We start from the raw sequence: 12,478 nt of genomic DNA, 5'->3' as shown, positions 1-12,478 counted from the left end.
AGCTGCCTTAGTGGCCATTATATTCAGCCTTATCTCCTCAGGACAATTTCACCAAAGTTGCCGAATCTGCCCCTGAAAGAGGGTCTGAAACACCTGGATTATTTTTTCGAATACCCTGGATTAAATAACAGAGCCGGGCACTGTAAATGTCACTGAAGGCCACGGCAGAGGAGGACTTTGGAAGGGCTCAGCTGCGGTGATGGGATAGGAGCCAGGGAAGATCTTGCACACACTGATTGATTCAATTACCGCCTGTTTGCATTGGGTTCAGATGAATCCAATAAATTCTTCTGCAGGGGCTTAATCTAGAGGAGGTAATTTGATGAATTGCAGTGTTGTTGCTATCCTCTTTGCAGGGGTGTCTGGGGCACCCTGTATTGTCAGGGCTATGTTAGGAGGGGGCAATAGAACACTCATAGGAAGGAAGATGAGAGCGGCTGGCGAGCAGCTGAAGCCCAGCCTTTCCATGAAGGTTCATCACCAGAAATCAAGTTTCAGCCTCCACCCACTTCTTGATTTTAGCACTTGTTGCTTCTTGCAGCGACTCAGCCTAGCTGGTTTTCGAGGAGTGGAGGGGTTAGTTCATAGACAGAAAGAAACCTCAGAACTTCCTCTTGGCATGGCAGAGCACGGGGAGCGAAGGGGATGGTGGGGGAGAAGCTGCCTCGGTCTCTGGCAGGGCTGGGGACTTGTGCTCTCTGCCCTTTCCAAGGAGCATAGAGGAAGAAAGCCCTCGGCAAGTCTTTGTCACTCAAAACCCACAGCTGTGACCAAAAAAGGAAATTTTGGGGGGAGAAATGAGATGCTTCTGTTTGAGAAAGAAACAAAACCTTCCCAGCTTGCATTGGCTGCCAGCTCGGGTGCTGAGGAGCAGCGGGAACGGCTGAACATCATCTGAGTCCATCATTCCTGACTGTCATTCCAGTCCACGACGACTGGGAGAGCATTCCAACTGGTCCAACCACATGGGCTGACCTGCACTTGCTCTATCCTGGACACCCTGCAAAGACACCTGAAGCTGTCTGGGCTCTGTGCATGGAGAAATGGCTGCTTTCACCACTGGGACAGGCATCATCCAGGAGGAACCTGCTGTATTTGGGGAGTTTTGCTGGGAGCCAGAACTGTTTCATAGGAAAAGCAGAGATTCTTTCCCATGAGACACCCCCAGGGTGAGTCATGGTCTCCGGGTGAAGATGAGGAAGCAACCGCCTTTAAACAAGGGTCTGCTCTGCCGGTAAGCATTGCTCACGGAAGCAACGGGAGAAGGCTTGGGAAACTCGTGGGATGTCAACCAGCTCCATCCCACAGGGCGCTTTGTGAACAGCCACAGGGGAAAATCTGCATCAGGAGCAAGAAGGTGGCAAATGTGGATTTTCCTGCTTTGGATCCTTTTCCCAGGTAAGATGTGGGAGCACAGGTCAGGCATTTCCTACCCCATGGAGAGGCTGGGACTGAGCCAGCCCAGGAAACCCATCATGGACATAGCAAGAGCTCAGCTGACACTGTCCTTTTCTTGTGGCCAGTGGGTGGCTACAGGAGATGACCTCTGAGATATGCTATTGGATGAGCCCTGGTAGTAAGGCTTTTTGTCTAATAACATAATAAATTTTGTCTGATGGGGGCTCTTTCTTTAATGACTGGGGACATCTCATCTCATCACTGCTCCCTGGCATAGTGGGCACATGGGCACAGCATTCCTTGGGATGGGATATCCCAGAGCTTCCAGAGCTCAGATCCCTTCTGATGCTCTGGGACAATGCTGGTATGTGCTTGAATCATATCTTCTTGTCCTCTGTAGGTGGCTGGCAGTGATAGGTCCTACACAGGTGACGGTGCACCAAGGCAGCTCCCTAGTGGTGTCCTGCAGCTATGAGCCAGGCTGTGAGCTCTACACCAAGTTCTGGTGCCACAGAGGCTTCCTTGGGCTTTGCACCTGCATCACCCAAACTGATGGCTCGGAGGTGACAGTGACACAGGACAGGGTGTCCATCAAGGACAGCCACGCATCACACTCGTTCACAGCGACTCTGAACCATGTCATGCTGGAGGACGCAGGCTGGTATTCCTGTGGAGTGAAAAGGAAGATGTGGTTCAGCCTGAAGCACAGCATCAAGGTGATGGTCTCCAAAGATAAAGCCAGGCTAGGAGCTAAGCAGGGGTGTGTGATGGAGCCCATCACTTGGGAGAGGGGATCCCAGCTGGGGACCATGGGGGTTGTCAAAGTGGGAACAAGCACCTTGCAGGCACTGAGATGTGCTGGAGGCTGCCCCAGTGCAGATTTGGATGAGGGATGGAGGAGGCTGCACAGAACAGAGCCTCTCCCTTGCTCCCTTCAGCATTTCTGCTTCCACAAGCCACTTAGGCTTTCCAGTCCCTCCCAGTAACCCCCTCCTTTCTCATCCTCCTCCTCCTCAGTGCCCAGTGCATTGCCTGGGCAATCTCCATCTCCTGCACCTCTGTGGCTGCAGTCTCAGGGCAGAGGCCCCAGAGTGCAGGGGTGGTCTCCACTTTGCTCTCTCTTTTCTTTCACATCTGTTTCATCCACAGCCAAAGGCAATGATGTGAGCCCACTGGTCACCATGGGCTTTGGGGACCCTCCGGTGCTGTAAGTCATGGCTCAAGACCCCAGTAGCATCCCCTGGCCTAAGGCACCTCTTTCCCTTAGCCCTGGGCCAGCTGCAGCAGCTCCAAGGAGCATCCCAGGGGATGCAGGGCAGACATGCAAGTGTCCAAGTCCCCATCCCCATTGCCCACACTCAAGCTCCAGCACCATCTCCTTTCTGTTACCCAGGTCCCAGCTCAGCATCACCTACCTGCTGCTCATCCTCTGTGTGAAGGTGCCCATGGCACTGCTCCTGGTGTGTGTGGCTGCCTGGGTAAGGAGTCAGTGCAGGAACCGTGGCCAGGAAATCCTGCATCTCTGAGGTGGCCGGTACCAGGGCACTGGGATGCCCAAAACCACCCCAGAGCCACAGGGACACCTTCCTGCCCCTTAACCCACCACTGTGCTGGGATTGTGCTGCCCATCATGGCCACCCTGCACCAGAATGTACTCGGCTCCAGGGGCTTCTCCCCCTGTGAAGCTTTGGCCCCTCCTGACAGCCCCTGCACTGGAAAGGGGAAGGTTTGGGGCACAAAAAGCCTAAGTCTGCTGAGCTGGAGCTGCCAATAAAGGTTTGCAATGAAGCCTGGGTGTCCTGCAGGTGCCTGTCTGTGTGCCTGTCAGCACTGCCTGGGACACTGGTGGCTGCTGATGCTGATGGTGCTTGCATTGGGCTCCTTTTCTCATTGCTCCCATTGTCCTTCAGGTTCTGTGCCTCCAAAAAGCAGGCACTTGAATAGTGCTGAAATCCCACAGCAACCCTGCTCCTCCCGTGTTCTTGTGTCCCATGGGGTGGCTGACATCCACAGGCACATCAGGGACAGCAGTGTGGCCACCTCCATCCTCCTCAGGGTTAGGCCACATCTCACTTTTCATGGCACAACCGGCTTCACCAATGTCCCTCCATAAAGCTTTAGGGAAGAGTTGCTTCTCTTCAGTTGTTTAAGGAACCAAAATGAGGAGCAAGGAGCAGGCATGGACCAGGAGCTCACAGCCTGGTTCAACCTTGTATGGTAAAACCTCCACTGCAGACTCAGCCAAACTGATTGGAGGGAATTGAGATTGGGGGCCTGCATCCACTCTTCCTACTGGGACCACAGGGGCCAGGGCTGAGCTTCCACCCGCTGCGGTCCCTCCTTTTTCATTGTCTGCTCCTGGTGGGTTTGAAGGGTGAAACCCTCATCCAGGGCACTGTCAAATGGGGACAGCGGGGACAGTCCTGCCCTAGAGCCACCACGTGCGTGGAGGGGATGGAGGTGGTAGTCCCAAGGCAGAGCCATGGGGAACCACAGGGCTTATTCCCTGCCCAGAGACCCCTGGCAGCCCAGAGGCAGCCCAGGTGATGCTCAGGGCAGGGAGCCACCACTGGGGGCCAGGCATGAGGCAGGGACAAGGGCAGCTCAGTTGTGTCTCCACCAAGGAACATGCTTGGCTCTGCTAAACTGGAACCAACTGGTTTTTTTCAACTTTTCCATGTAAAGATGTCTCATTGCTTCTGCTAAGGCCAAAGCTGTGATGGTACCAGCAGTGGGTAAAAGCCAGTGGCTGTAGGAGACAGAGCCTGTGACACCCAGCGTGGGTTCTGGTTCCTGGGTGTGGGCTCTGTCTGCCCTTCCTGTCTTTGCCTGTCCCCAACCTCACCCCTAGGAACTTCTTCCAAAGGGTTTGCTCAATGCAGCGCAGGATCAGCCAGTCACATATGGGTGGAAGGGAGGATGCTGGGGGGGACTGGTTCTTTCAGGGGATAGGGGATGGGGGCACAGGGAGAGCACTGAGAGACCTGACTTGGGAATAGGGCTACCAAGCCATGGAGGATCTGTGCTGGGGACAACAGTGTAGGGTGATACACTGGCCAGGGCATTGGGGGTGGGTGCCCATGTCAGGGACAGGAGGCCCATACAGCACTGCCCCAGGCTGGCTGCATGTTTGGGGTTCATGGGGTCACTATGCAGGACTGAGTCACCCTTAGAGGTAGATCCCACACTGGGGGCCCTGCCTGGCCAGAGAGGCTGGGCAGTGGCAGGGAGAGGCAGAAGTGCACCTCATTGTGTGGGCCATGCCGGGGGCTAAAAGGGGAGCCCCTGGGGCAGGGGAAGGAAGGCGGATGAAAGCAGGGACAGTGCACGGCAGAGCTCTGTGGCAGCGAGGCAGGAAGTCAGCTGAGACCAGCGGACAAAAGAAAGCCCACGCTTTAGCTAAAAGCGTGTGGTACCCCCGGCAGAAGAGGAAGCAAAGCTCCAGAGACACAAGGAAGAAAGCAGGAAAGGCAGGAGGGCTGCCCTGATGCACTGCCCAGGCCAGTTTGCCATGCAGCTCCTGCTGCTGCCCACGTGCATGGTGCTGCCAGGTAGGGCTGAGGGAGTCCCTGGGGCTCAAGCCCCACACTTGGAGCAGCCCGATGGGGCAGGAGGTGTCGGTGCAGTGGCAGCACTCCCGTGGCTCCGTGTGTCTCCGCAGGCTGCTGGGCAGTGACAGGGCCTGGTGCCATGCGGGGGTTCGTGGGGGGGTCCCTCTCGGTGACCTGCGCGTACCAGCCCGGTGATGAGAAGATGCCCAAATTCTGGTGCTATCAGGGAAGGGTTTTCACCTGCGGTGCTGACATCGTTCTCACCTCGGAGCTGAGCCCCATGGTGCGGAGAGGCCGGGTCACCATCAAGGACAATCAAAGAAGACGGGTGTTCACGGTGACCATTAAAGACCTGGTTGTGGAGGACGCGGGCACCTACCGCTGTGGGGTGCGAACGGGCAAACTGAAGCGGGATAAGAGTGCTGACGTGCAGGTGATCGTGTCCCCAGGTGAGTCCCTGCACATCCCTCTCCTCAGCACCAGTGACCATCATGTCTGGGGGCCGGGACTGGGCATCGGGAGGAGGCAGAATGCTGCGGGTGGAAGGATGGAGAGGGACAAGGGCTGGTCAGAGCCCGACAGCACCCGCTGCATCTGTTCCCTCTTCGAATCTGCAGCCCCGTGGCTCGGGCTGAAACCAACGGTCCCGTCGAACCCCCCCCGGCTTCCCGCGGCAGAGACGGACCCTCCACGAGGGAACCCCGGCCCCTTCCGCTACTTCCCGGTGCTGGCCGGGGTGCAGGTGCTGGCACTGCTCGCCATGAGCGGAGCCGTGCTCTGGGTCAGCCTGCGCTGGGCATGAACCGCGGCCGGCACAGCTCCGCTCCGGCCCCGACGGCGCGGGCAGGAGGCAAAGCCTGGACGCCGCCGGGCTCTTCCTGCCGCTGCCGGCGGCTGCAATAAAACTTCTCCGACCCCGCTCCGCGCCTCCGCCTCTTCTCTTCGGCGCCTCCCGTGGTCAGGCAGCCCCGGTGGTCCCGGCGCTCCGCCCCGACAGGGCGGCCCCGCGGGCGGGCCGTTCCCCGCGGACAGGAACCGGGCGCTGCAGGACGCCGAGCGCCGCCGTCCCGGAGCGGCCATGCGGCTCCTGCATCTTCTCGCCTGGGCGCTGCTGCCAGGTAAGGCCGGGCAGGAGGCCCCGTGCCCCGGAGCAGCCCCGACGGGCCGGGTGGGCGCGGCGGCAGCACTCCCGTGGCTCCGTGTGTCTCCGCAGGCTGCTGGGCAGTGACAGGGCCTGGTGTCGTGCGGGGGTTCGTGGGGGGGTCCCTCTCGGTGACCTGCGCGTACCAGCCCGGTGATGAGGAGATGCCCAAGTTCTGGTGCTATCAGGCAAGGGTTTTCACCTGCGGTGCTGACATCGTTCTCACCTCGGAGCTGAGCCCCATGATGCAGAGAGGCCGGGTCACCATCAAGGACAATCAAAGAAGACGGGTGTTCACGGTGACCATTAAAGACCTGGTTGTAGAGGACGCGGGCACCTACCGCTGTGGGGTGCGAACGGGCAAACTGAAGTGGGATAAGAGTGCTGACGTGCAGGTGATCGTGTCCCCAGGTGAGTCCCCACGTCCAGCATTGCTTTGTCCCACTCCATGTGCTGGGATCAGAGCCTGCAGTGGGGGGCAGCCAGGAGCAGGGGGGTGCCCACGTTGCCTGTGGCAGCCCCAGCCTGTGTCACCCAGTCTCGGCAGGCTGCTGCTGTGGCAGGTGCCACCTCCACTGGTTCTCCATGCCCAGGTCTTGGCATGGCCCCATCTCAGCACCCCCAGGTCAGCCACCCCCAGCACTGGGGTTCTCCAGACCTTCAGATCCTGCTGGTCCTGTCTGTGCTCTACTTGCCTTACTTTATAACACTAAAGATATCCTCACCCCCTTGTGTCCCCCCATTACCCACTGTGGGGCAGCCAGTGCCTGTGAGCTGTAAGCTTAGGGAATGTCCATCTCTGTCCCATCGCCAGGGACCAGACCCCATGGGTTGTAGTACTGGGCTGGGCATGGGGTGCCCAGATCCAATTCCTGCAGGGTGAACTCTGTTGCATGCATGTTTGGGGGGGTGGGGTGGGATTGAGACCATGAAAAGCCTCCTGGGCAGGGGACTACAGTCCTCTCACCTGAAGGAGCATGCTCTGGATGTGGCAGAGGGGACCCAGCTTCTCCTGTGAGGGTAAGTGGGTCGCTTCTGATTCACTGCAAACTTCACATCTTTTTTCCGCTGCAGAGACATGGAGACTGACCAACCCTTTCCTCTTTTTGTTACAGCTCCTTCTTCCTCCTCCCCAGCATCGCCCTATGGCTCCACCACTGCGCACCCTGGTCTCACCAGCTCTATATCAGTCTCCACACAGGCAGATCCCCAGGGGGAAGCTCTGCAGCCAGGATCAGATCTCTCCCACCACAAAGGCTCCAGCCTTCCACAGTGAGTACCAGCTCCTGCTCACAGTGGCCACCTCCTTCCATGAGGTCTCTGGTGTCGCTGGAGCCCTACTACCTTCCAGGCTCTTCACATCTCCCTTAAGGATTCAGACCTTTTGCCTTTGGGACCAGCGTTCCTTCCTCTCACCCAGCTCATGGAAAGTAATCCCAGCATCCCTGGTTGGTTGGCCCTGGCAGAGCTCTGCTTGTCCCATGTCCATCTTGCAGCTTAAGCGAGGCGTGGGTTATCACCATGTGAGAACTGGTTCCTCGCTGCAGCACTGATCCCATTTCCTTCCCCAAAACTCACTGTTTGCTTGTGGGAAACAAAGTGCTGAGCTGGATTCCCTTTTGCTCTGTAGTCACATGCAGCCATCAGAGAGGGTTGAGAAAGCGTGAGACCGGAGCTTTGTTCCTCCTCTCCTGCCTCTTGGATGTGATGCAAGCAGCAGGCAAAGCTGAGGCTTCCCATCTGCATGCTCAAGGGGCAGCTGGCACATTTCACCTCGGTGTCCATTCTAAGTTCAACAAACAGTGGAGCTAAACCAGAGCTAAATCAGGTGCAGGAACTGATCCTTACAGCAGTGAAGATGCAGCAGCCCTCAGACCCGAGCTCCTGTTTGCTTCTGCAGGTTCCAGTGTGCTTTGCTCTGTGCCCAGCCTTCAGCTGGCCCCCCAAGCCCCATCACCCTCAGGCTTTCCCTGTGTCTGCCCCACACTGGCTCCTCTCCTGTTTGTTTCTGAGAAGTATGAGAACAGGAACTCTCTTCTGTGTTGCAGCTTGGATGTGGTTGAGCACATCCTCACTCCAGGCATCGTAGTGGTTCTTCTTTTGCTTGCAACTGCTGTTGGTGTTCTGGTAATACTGACTAGGAAGAGGAAGAGGGGTAAGTGAAGCTGTCATCTCTGCACACAGTTTCTGCACCAGGGGCTGTCTTCTCATATATTTGGGTTTTTTTCCCTCTATATTTCTTTTTTCTACCCCATTCCCTCTCCGACCCATCCAGTTCCTGGCTCCATCGCTGACACCTCCACCGATGTGGTCTCCTTCACCTGAAGGAGCAGTGGGAGCATCCCATGGGTCTCATCCCAATGGGAGCAGGGAATGGCAGCTCTTGGGATGGGTGCTGCTCAGTATGGCACCCACTTGAGTTTGGCTAGGCACCACCAGCTTGGAGAAGCTCAGTTGCATGCTCAAAGCTTACACTAGGCTTGGTGCAGTTTAATGCCAGTGTGATGGATAGGGAGGGATAAGAGGGAATGTCACCAGCTGGCAGGGGGGTATGGTTTTGTTTGGAGAACTCCACTTTGGGTGGTTGATGGGGCAATAGATTCTGCTTTATGGTGAATGCCATAGTGCAGGATTTTAATGCATTTTGTTTCCTCTGGTTTTACTCATGTCTGACCACATCTGTGCTTCAGCAGCCCCCTCCGGAACAGCTGTAGAGATGGACAGGACGGGCAGCATGTCCCATACAGTAAGACAAACCCCATTGTGCTCAGAGCTCACTTGGAGAGGGGAAACAGGCTGCCAGAGCCCTTTGGTTTCAGCCTCGTTCATGGCCCTTTAGGCCTGGGGGGATCATTTGGGCTCCGTTTGCCAACAGAAAGGCCCAAGCAGGGATTCAGTGCAGAGTATTCCTGTGAAGGGAATTTTGGATTGAGTCGAGGCTGCAGGCACGGAGCAGCAGGAGAGGAAGGGCTCATCCCTCTCCTTCACGTGTCAGGGAGCAGATGCCTTGAACTACGCGGACATCAACCACGGCGCGAGCACAGCCGAGAGCCTATTGTATGGCAACACCGAGGCGCTGCGCTGCTTGGCAGACACCACGACAGAGTACATGGAGATCAAGCAGAGCAACAAGGTGGGAGACTGCAGTGCGGTGCTGAGCTCGGGGTGATGGGTGGAAGCTGGAGCGGATGGGAGACAGTGTGAGCAGTGGGATGTGTTGGGTGGGCAGGGAGGGAGCTGCAAAGGGATGCGCCAAGCTGGTGTGGAAATGACATTGGATAACGTGGGTGTCCTTTCTGGTCCGCGAGTTTCTCCTGGGTGCTTAAAGCAGCTGAGAGAGGTTCCAGCAGCTGGTGTTGTCTTGGAGCATCCCCGTCACGGATGTGTTTTGGTTTTCCCCTGCTTTCCCAGCGTTTGGAAGAGAAGAAAGAGCCCACATATGCCACTGTGCGCAAGTCCCTGCCGGAGCAGCAGGAGATCTACGCCAACGTGCCATCAGCTTCACAGCGCAGAGGAGAGCCCCAGAGCACAGTGCAGGGGGAGTGAGCCAGCCCCTGGTCCATGGCCTGCTCCTGCTGCATACAGCGCCAGCAGGACTTGCATGGGATGCACACGGAGGGCAGTGGGCTGCCTTTCTCTTCATGCAGGAGCCAGCTGGACAGTGGAGCTGCTGCTCTTGTAGGCTCGGATGTTTCCTTGGAGCAACCTCGAGGAGGCTGAGGATGAACAGGAGGCATGGGCCGGGATGAGGATGGAATCATCCCTCTGCAGTTGGAGACCTCACCTGCATAGCAGTGATGCTGGGAATAAATGGACTGGCCAGGCAGCGGTGGAAGAACCCAGCAGCAGGAGGCAAGGGTGGGCTCTGCCTGGCTCCCTGCATCCAGCACCCATCCTGCTTGCCCCTTTGGCTGTTATTCACAGGGACTGAAGCTCCCAAACCCATTGGTCACCTCAGATTGGCTTTTCTCATGTTGATGGCAGGCAGAGCTGGCAGCAGGAAGCAGGATAGCAAGACGTGCTATATCCAAATGCATTTGTTATATCCAAATACCAGGGGCTTGGGTAAGGTAGGGTCTCAGTGCAAAAGATGTGGAGAGGAGCTCCTGTTCCTCCTGCACAGCAGCTGGGAAGTGTCTCCCCTGACCCCCTGGTCCCACATCCCCATTGAGGTTTGCTCCTGCTCTCTCTGTTCCATCTTTTCCAAGGAACTCCAGGCTGCGAGCACACGGATAAGCTGTAACCGTGACCCTGCTCTTCTCTGCTTTCCTGATAACTTATTTCATGGCACCCACTCAATACATCTGTTTGTGAGGCTGAGACAAGTGTATTTGAGGGGTTCATTTGGAGAGGATCTGTTAACTTCAACTGCTGCAAAGCTTTGGTTCCATATTGTTGTAATTATCTTATTCAAGAAGCCATGTGGAGCATCCCTGCTCTGGCAAAGCCAAAGACTGCTGGAAGTAAGTGCCTGTGGTACAGCAGTTGTGGTTATTCCTGTCGGTTATTCCTATATAAGCTTATATTCTTCTATAAGCAAAATTCCCCCTCTGTTTGGTCAGGAGGTGGGATCCCTCCTTCCTACCCTGCCGGAGGCTGGGCTCCAGAGGAGCAAAGAGCAGTGGCACAGACAAACATCATTGCTGTGGTTTGTAATGAAATGAGCATCCAGCCAGATTCCAGCCATTGCAGGGAAAAAAGAGAAAGCAAGCCAACACATTGCTCCTCCTGCTGCCCCCTTTATTACTGGAGATAACAACGTCCCTTCTGTGAAGGAGCTGGGAAGAGGAATCAGTTGGATTTTTTAGGTACTTGGGTCCCATTATGCCATAGCTGAGGGCAGGTTTTATGCTTAGGAAAAGAACAGGGAGAAAGACAAACTCCCAACAGGACAGAGCTGGAAGAGCCCCCCCCGCATGGCTCATTCATGAATTGCTGCTGCCTGCAAGCCCCAGTTAACACTGAAGGATTGATGGAGCAGGCAGGATGATCCAGGCAGAAAAGGGGCTTTTCTTCTACTCCTGCCACCCCTGCAGCTCTTGGCTTTCATGACCATGGACCATAGAAGCTGCCCTGGAGCTCAGAGGGCTGCACATGGGCCTGGAGCCCGTTGGGTGTGTGTCCGGGAAGGGATTTTGCATGTCCTCAGGTTTTATTGCAGCAGGAGCAGCAGAGGGGTGTTTCACCTCCCCTTGCAGCAAGCTCGGCCGCAGGACAGGTTTGTGCCCACACCTTGTGCAGGGGTTTCCAGCTCTCACTGTGACAACACGATGGCTCTGTGTGTACATGTGCCCACAACACATACCTGCAGGTGCATACATGCATCCCGAGGCGCACCAGCACATCCCAGCACATGTAAATGTGTGCGTGCGCATCCCAGCATGCACATATGTCTGTGTGTGTACACGTGTGGACATCCAGTGGACACAGGCACGCACTGCATGCACGCATGGCCATGCACTTCCCGGCACACACAAGCACACGTGCACCCGGTGCACACGCGCAGGAGCACATGCACACTGTGCTGCTCACAACACAGGCACCCGAGGGCACGTGCACAACCGCATGCACACCCTGCTGCACACAAGAACAGTATCTGAAGGGGGCCTACAAGGATGCTGGGGATGGACTATTCATCAGGGACTGTAGTGACAGGACAAGGGGTAACGGGTTCAAACTGAAACGGGGGAAGTTTAGATTGGATATAAGGAAGAAATTCTTTACTGAGAGGGTGGTGAGGCACTGGAATGGGTTGCCCAGGGAGGTTGTGAATGCTCCATCCCTGGCGGTGTTCAAGGCCGGGTTGGATGAGGCCTTGGGTGGCATGGTTTAGTGTGGGGTGTCCCTGCCCATGGCAGGCGGGTTGGAACTGGATGATCTTAAGGTCCTTTCCAACCCTAACTATTCTATGATTCTATGGACATGGGCACTGCAATGCACATGTGCACATACATGAAGATGAGACACTCCAGTGCATACACACGCACCGCAGTGCACACACACGCACCCCAGTGCACAGATGCATATGCATGCACATGTGTGTATGCATGAACATGCCCGTGCCCTAATGCAGTCATTCACACGTGGTGCACACATGCATGAACACAGGCACACACAGAGATTCTATGATTCTGTATGCATATGCTCATGGTGCACACATGATGTACAGGGATGGCTGCATGCACACCCCAGTGCACACATACGCATACAGGCATGCCATGCCTGTGCACACACATATCCCTGTGCATGTGTGCACATACAACCATACACACCTACAGACACCCGGGTGCGTACATGCGCAAGTGACAAACACATGTATGAAGATAGGCTATGAAAGTTGGGGCTGTTCAGCCTGGAAAAGAGAAGGCTGTGTGGAGACCTCATAGCA

General features: G+C 56.2%; 3 protein-coding genes across 3 annotated transcripts; all 3 read left to right on the top strand.

Annotated features, from left to right (window-relative positions):
* Positions 1–1,364: 1,364 nt before the first annotated feature.
* Positions 1,365–5,751, top strand: LOC308226994 (CMRF35-like molecule 2; the record flags this gene model as incomplete). Its single annotated transcript, XM_080629248.1, has 2 exons — positions 1,365–1,398; positions 5,060–5,751. The coding sequence occupies 2 exons, from the start codon at positions 1,365–1,367 to the stop codon at positions 5,749–5,751; spliced, it is 726 nt and encodes a 241-aa protein (XP_080485374.1).
* Positions 1,437–2,924, top strand: LOC308227067 (CMRF35-like molecule 5; the record flags this gene model as incomplete). Its single annotated transcript, XM_080629338.1, has 4 exons — positions 1,437–1,522; positions 1,799–2,253; positions 2,548–2,605; positions 2,792–2,924. 4 exons carry the CDS (start codon positions 1,437–1,439, stop codon positions 2,922–2,924), a joined length of 732 nt encoding a protein of 243 aa, XP_080485464.1.
* A 246-nt stretch (positions 5,752–5,997) lies between the features above and the next one.
* On the top strand, positions 5,998–10,272 carry LOC308227188 (CMRF35-like molecule 8). The gene is made up of 7 exons (XM_080629573.1): positions 5,998–6,067; positions 6,163–6,501; positions 7,206–7,362; positions 8,139–8,245; positions 8,781–8,836; positions 9,086–9,223; positions 9,502–10,272. The coding sequence occupies exons 1-7, from the start codon at positions 6,028–6,030 to the stop codon at positions 9,634–9,636; spliced, it is 972 nt and encodes a 323-aa protein (XP_080485699.1). The 5' UTR covers positions 5,998–6,027; the 3' UTR covers positions 9,637–10,272.
* The last annotated feature ends 2,206 nt before the right edge of the window (positions 10,273–12,478 follow it).

The sequence above is a fragment of the Psittacula echo genome (genome assembly GCF_963264785.1).
Source record: "Psittacula echo genome assembly, chromosome: 14".
In the NCBI taxonomy this organism is placed as follows: Eukaryota; Metazoa; Chordata; class Aves; order Psittaciformes; family Psittacidae; genus Psittacula; species Psittacula echo.
The sequence above is the reverse complement of the archived record's forward strand: the minus strand, read 5'-3'. Positions and strand labels throughout refer to the sequence as shown.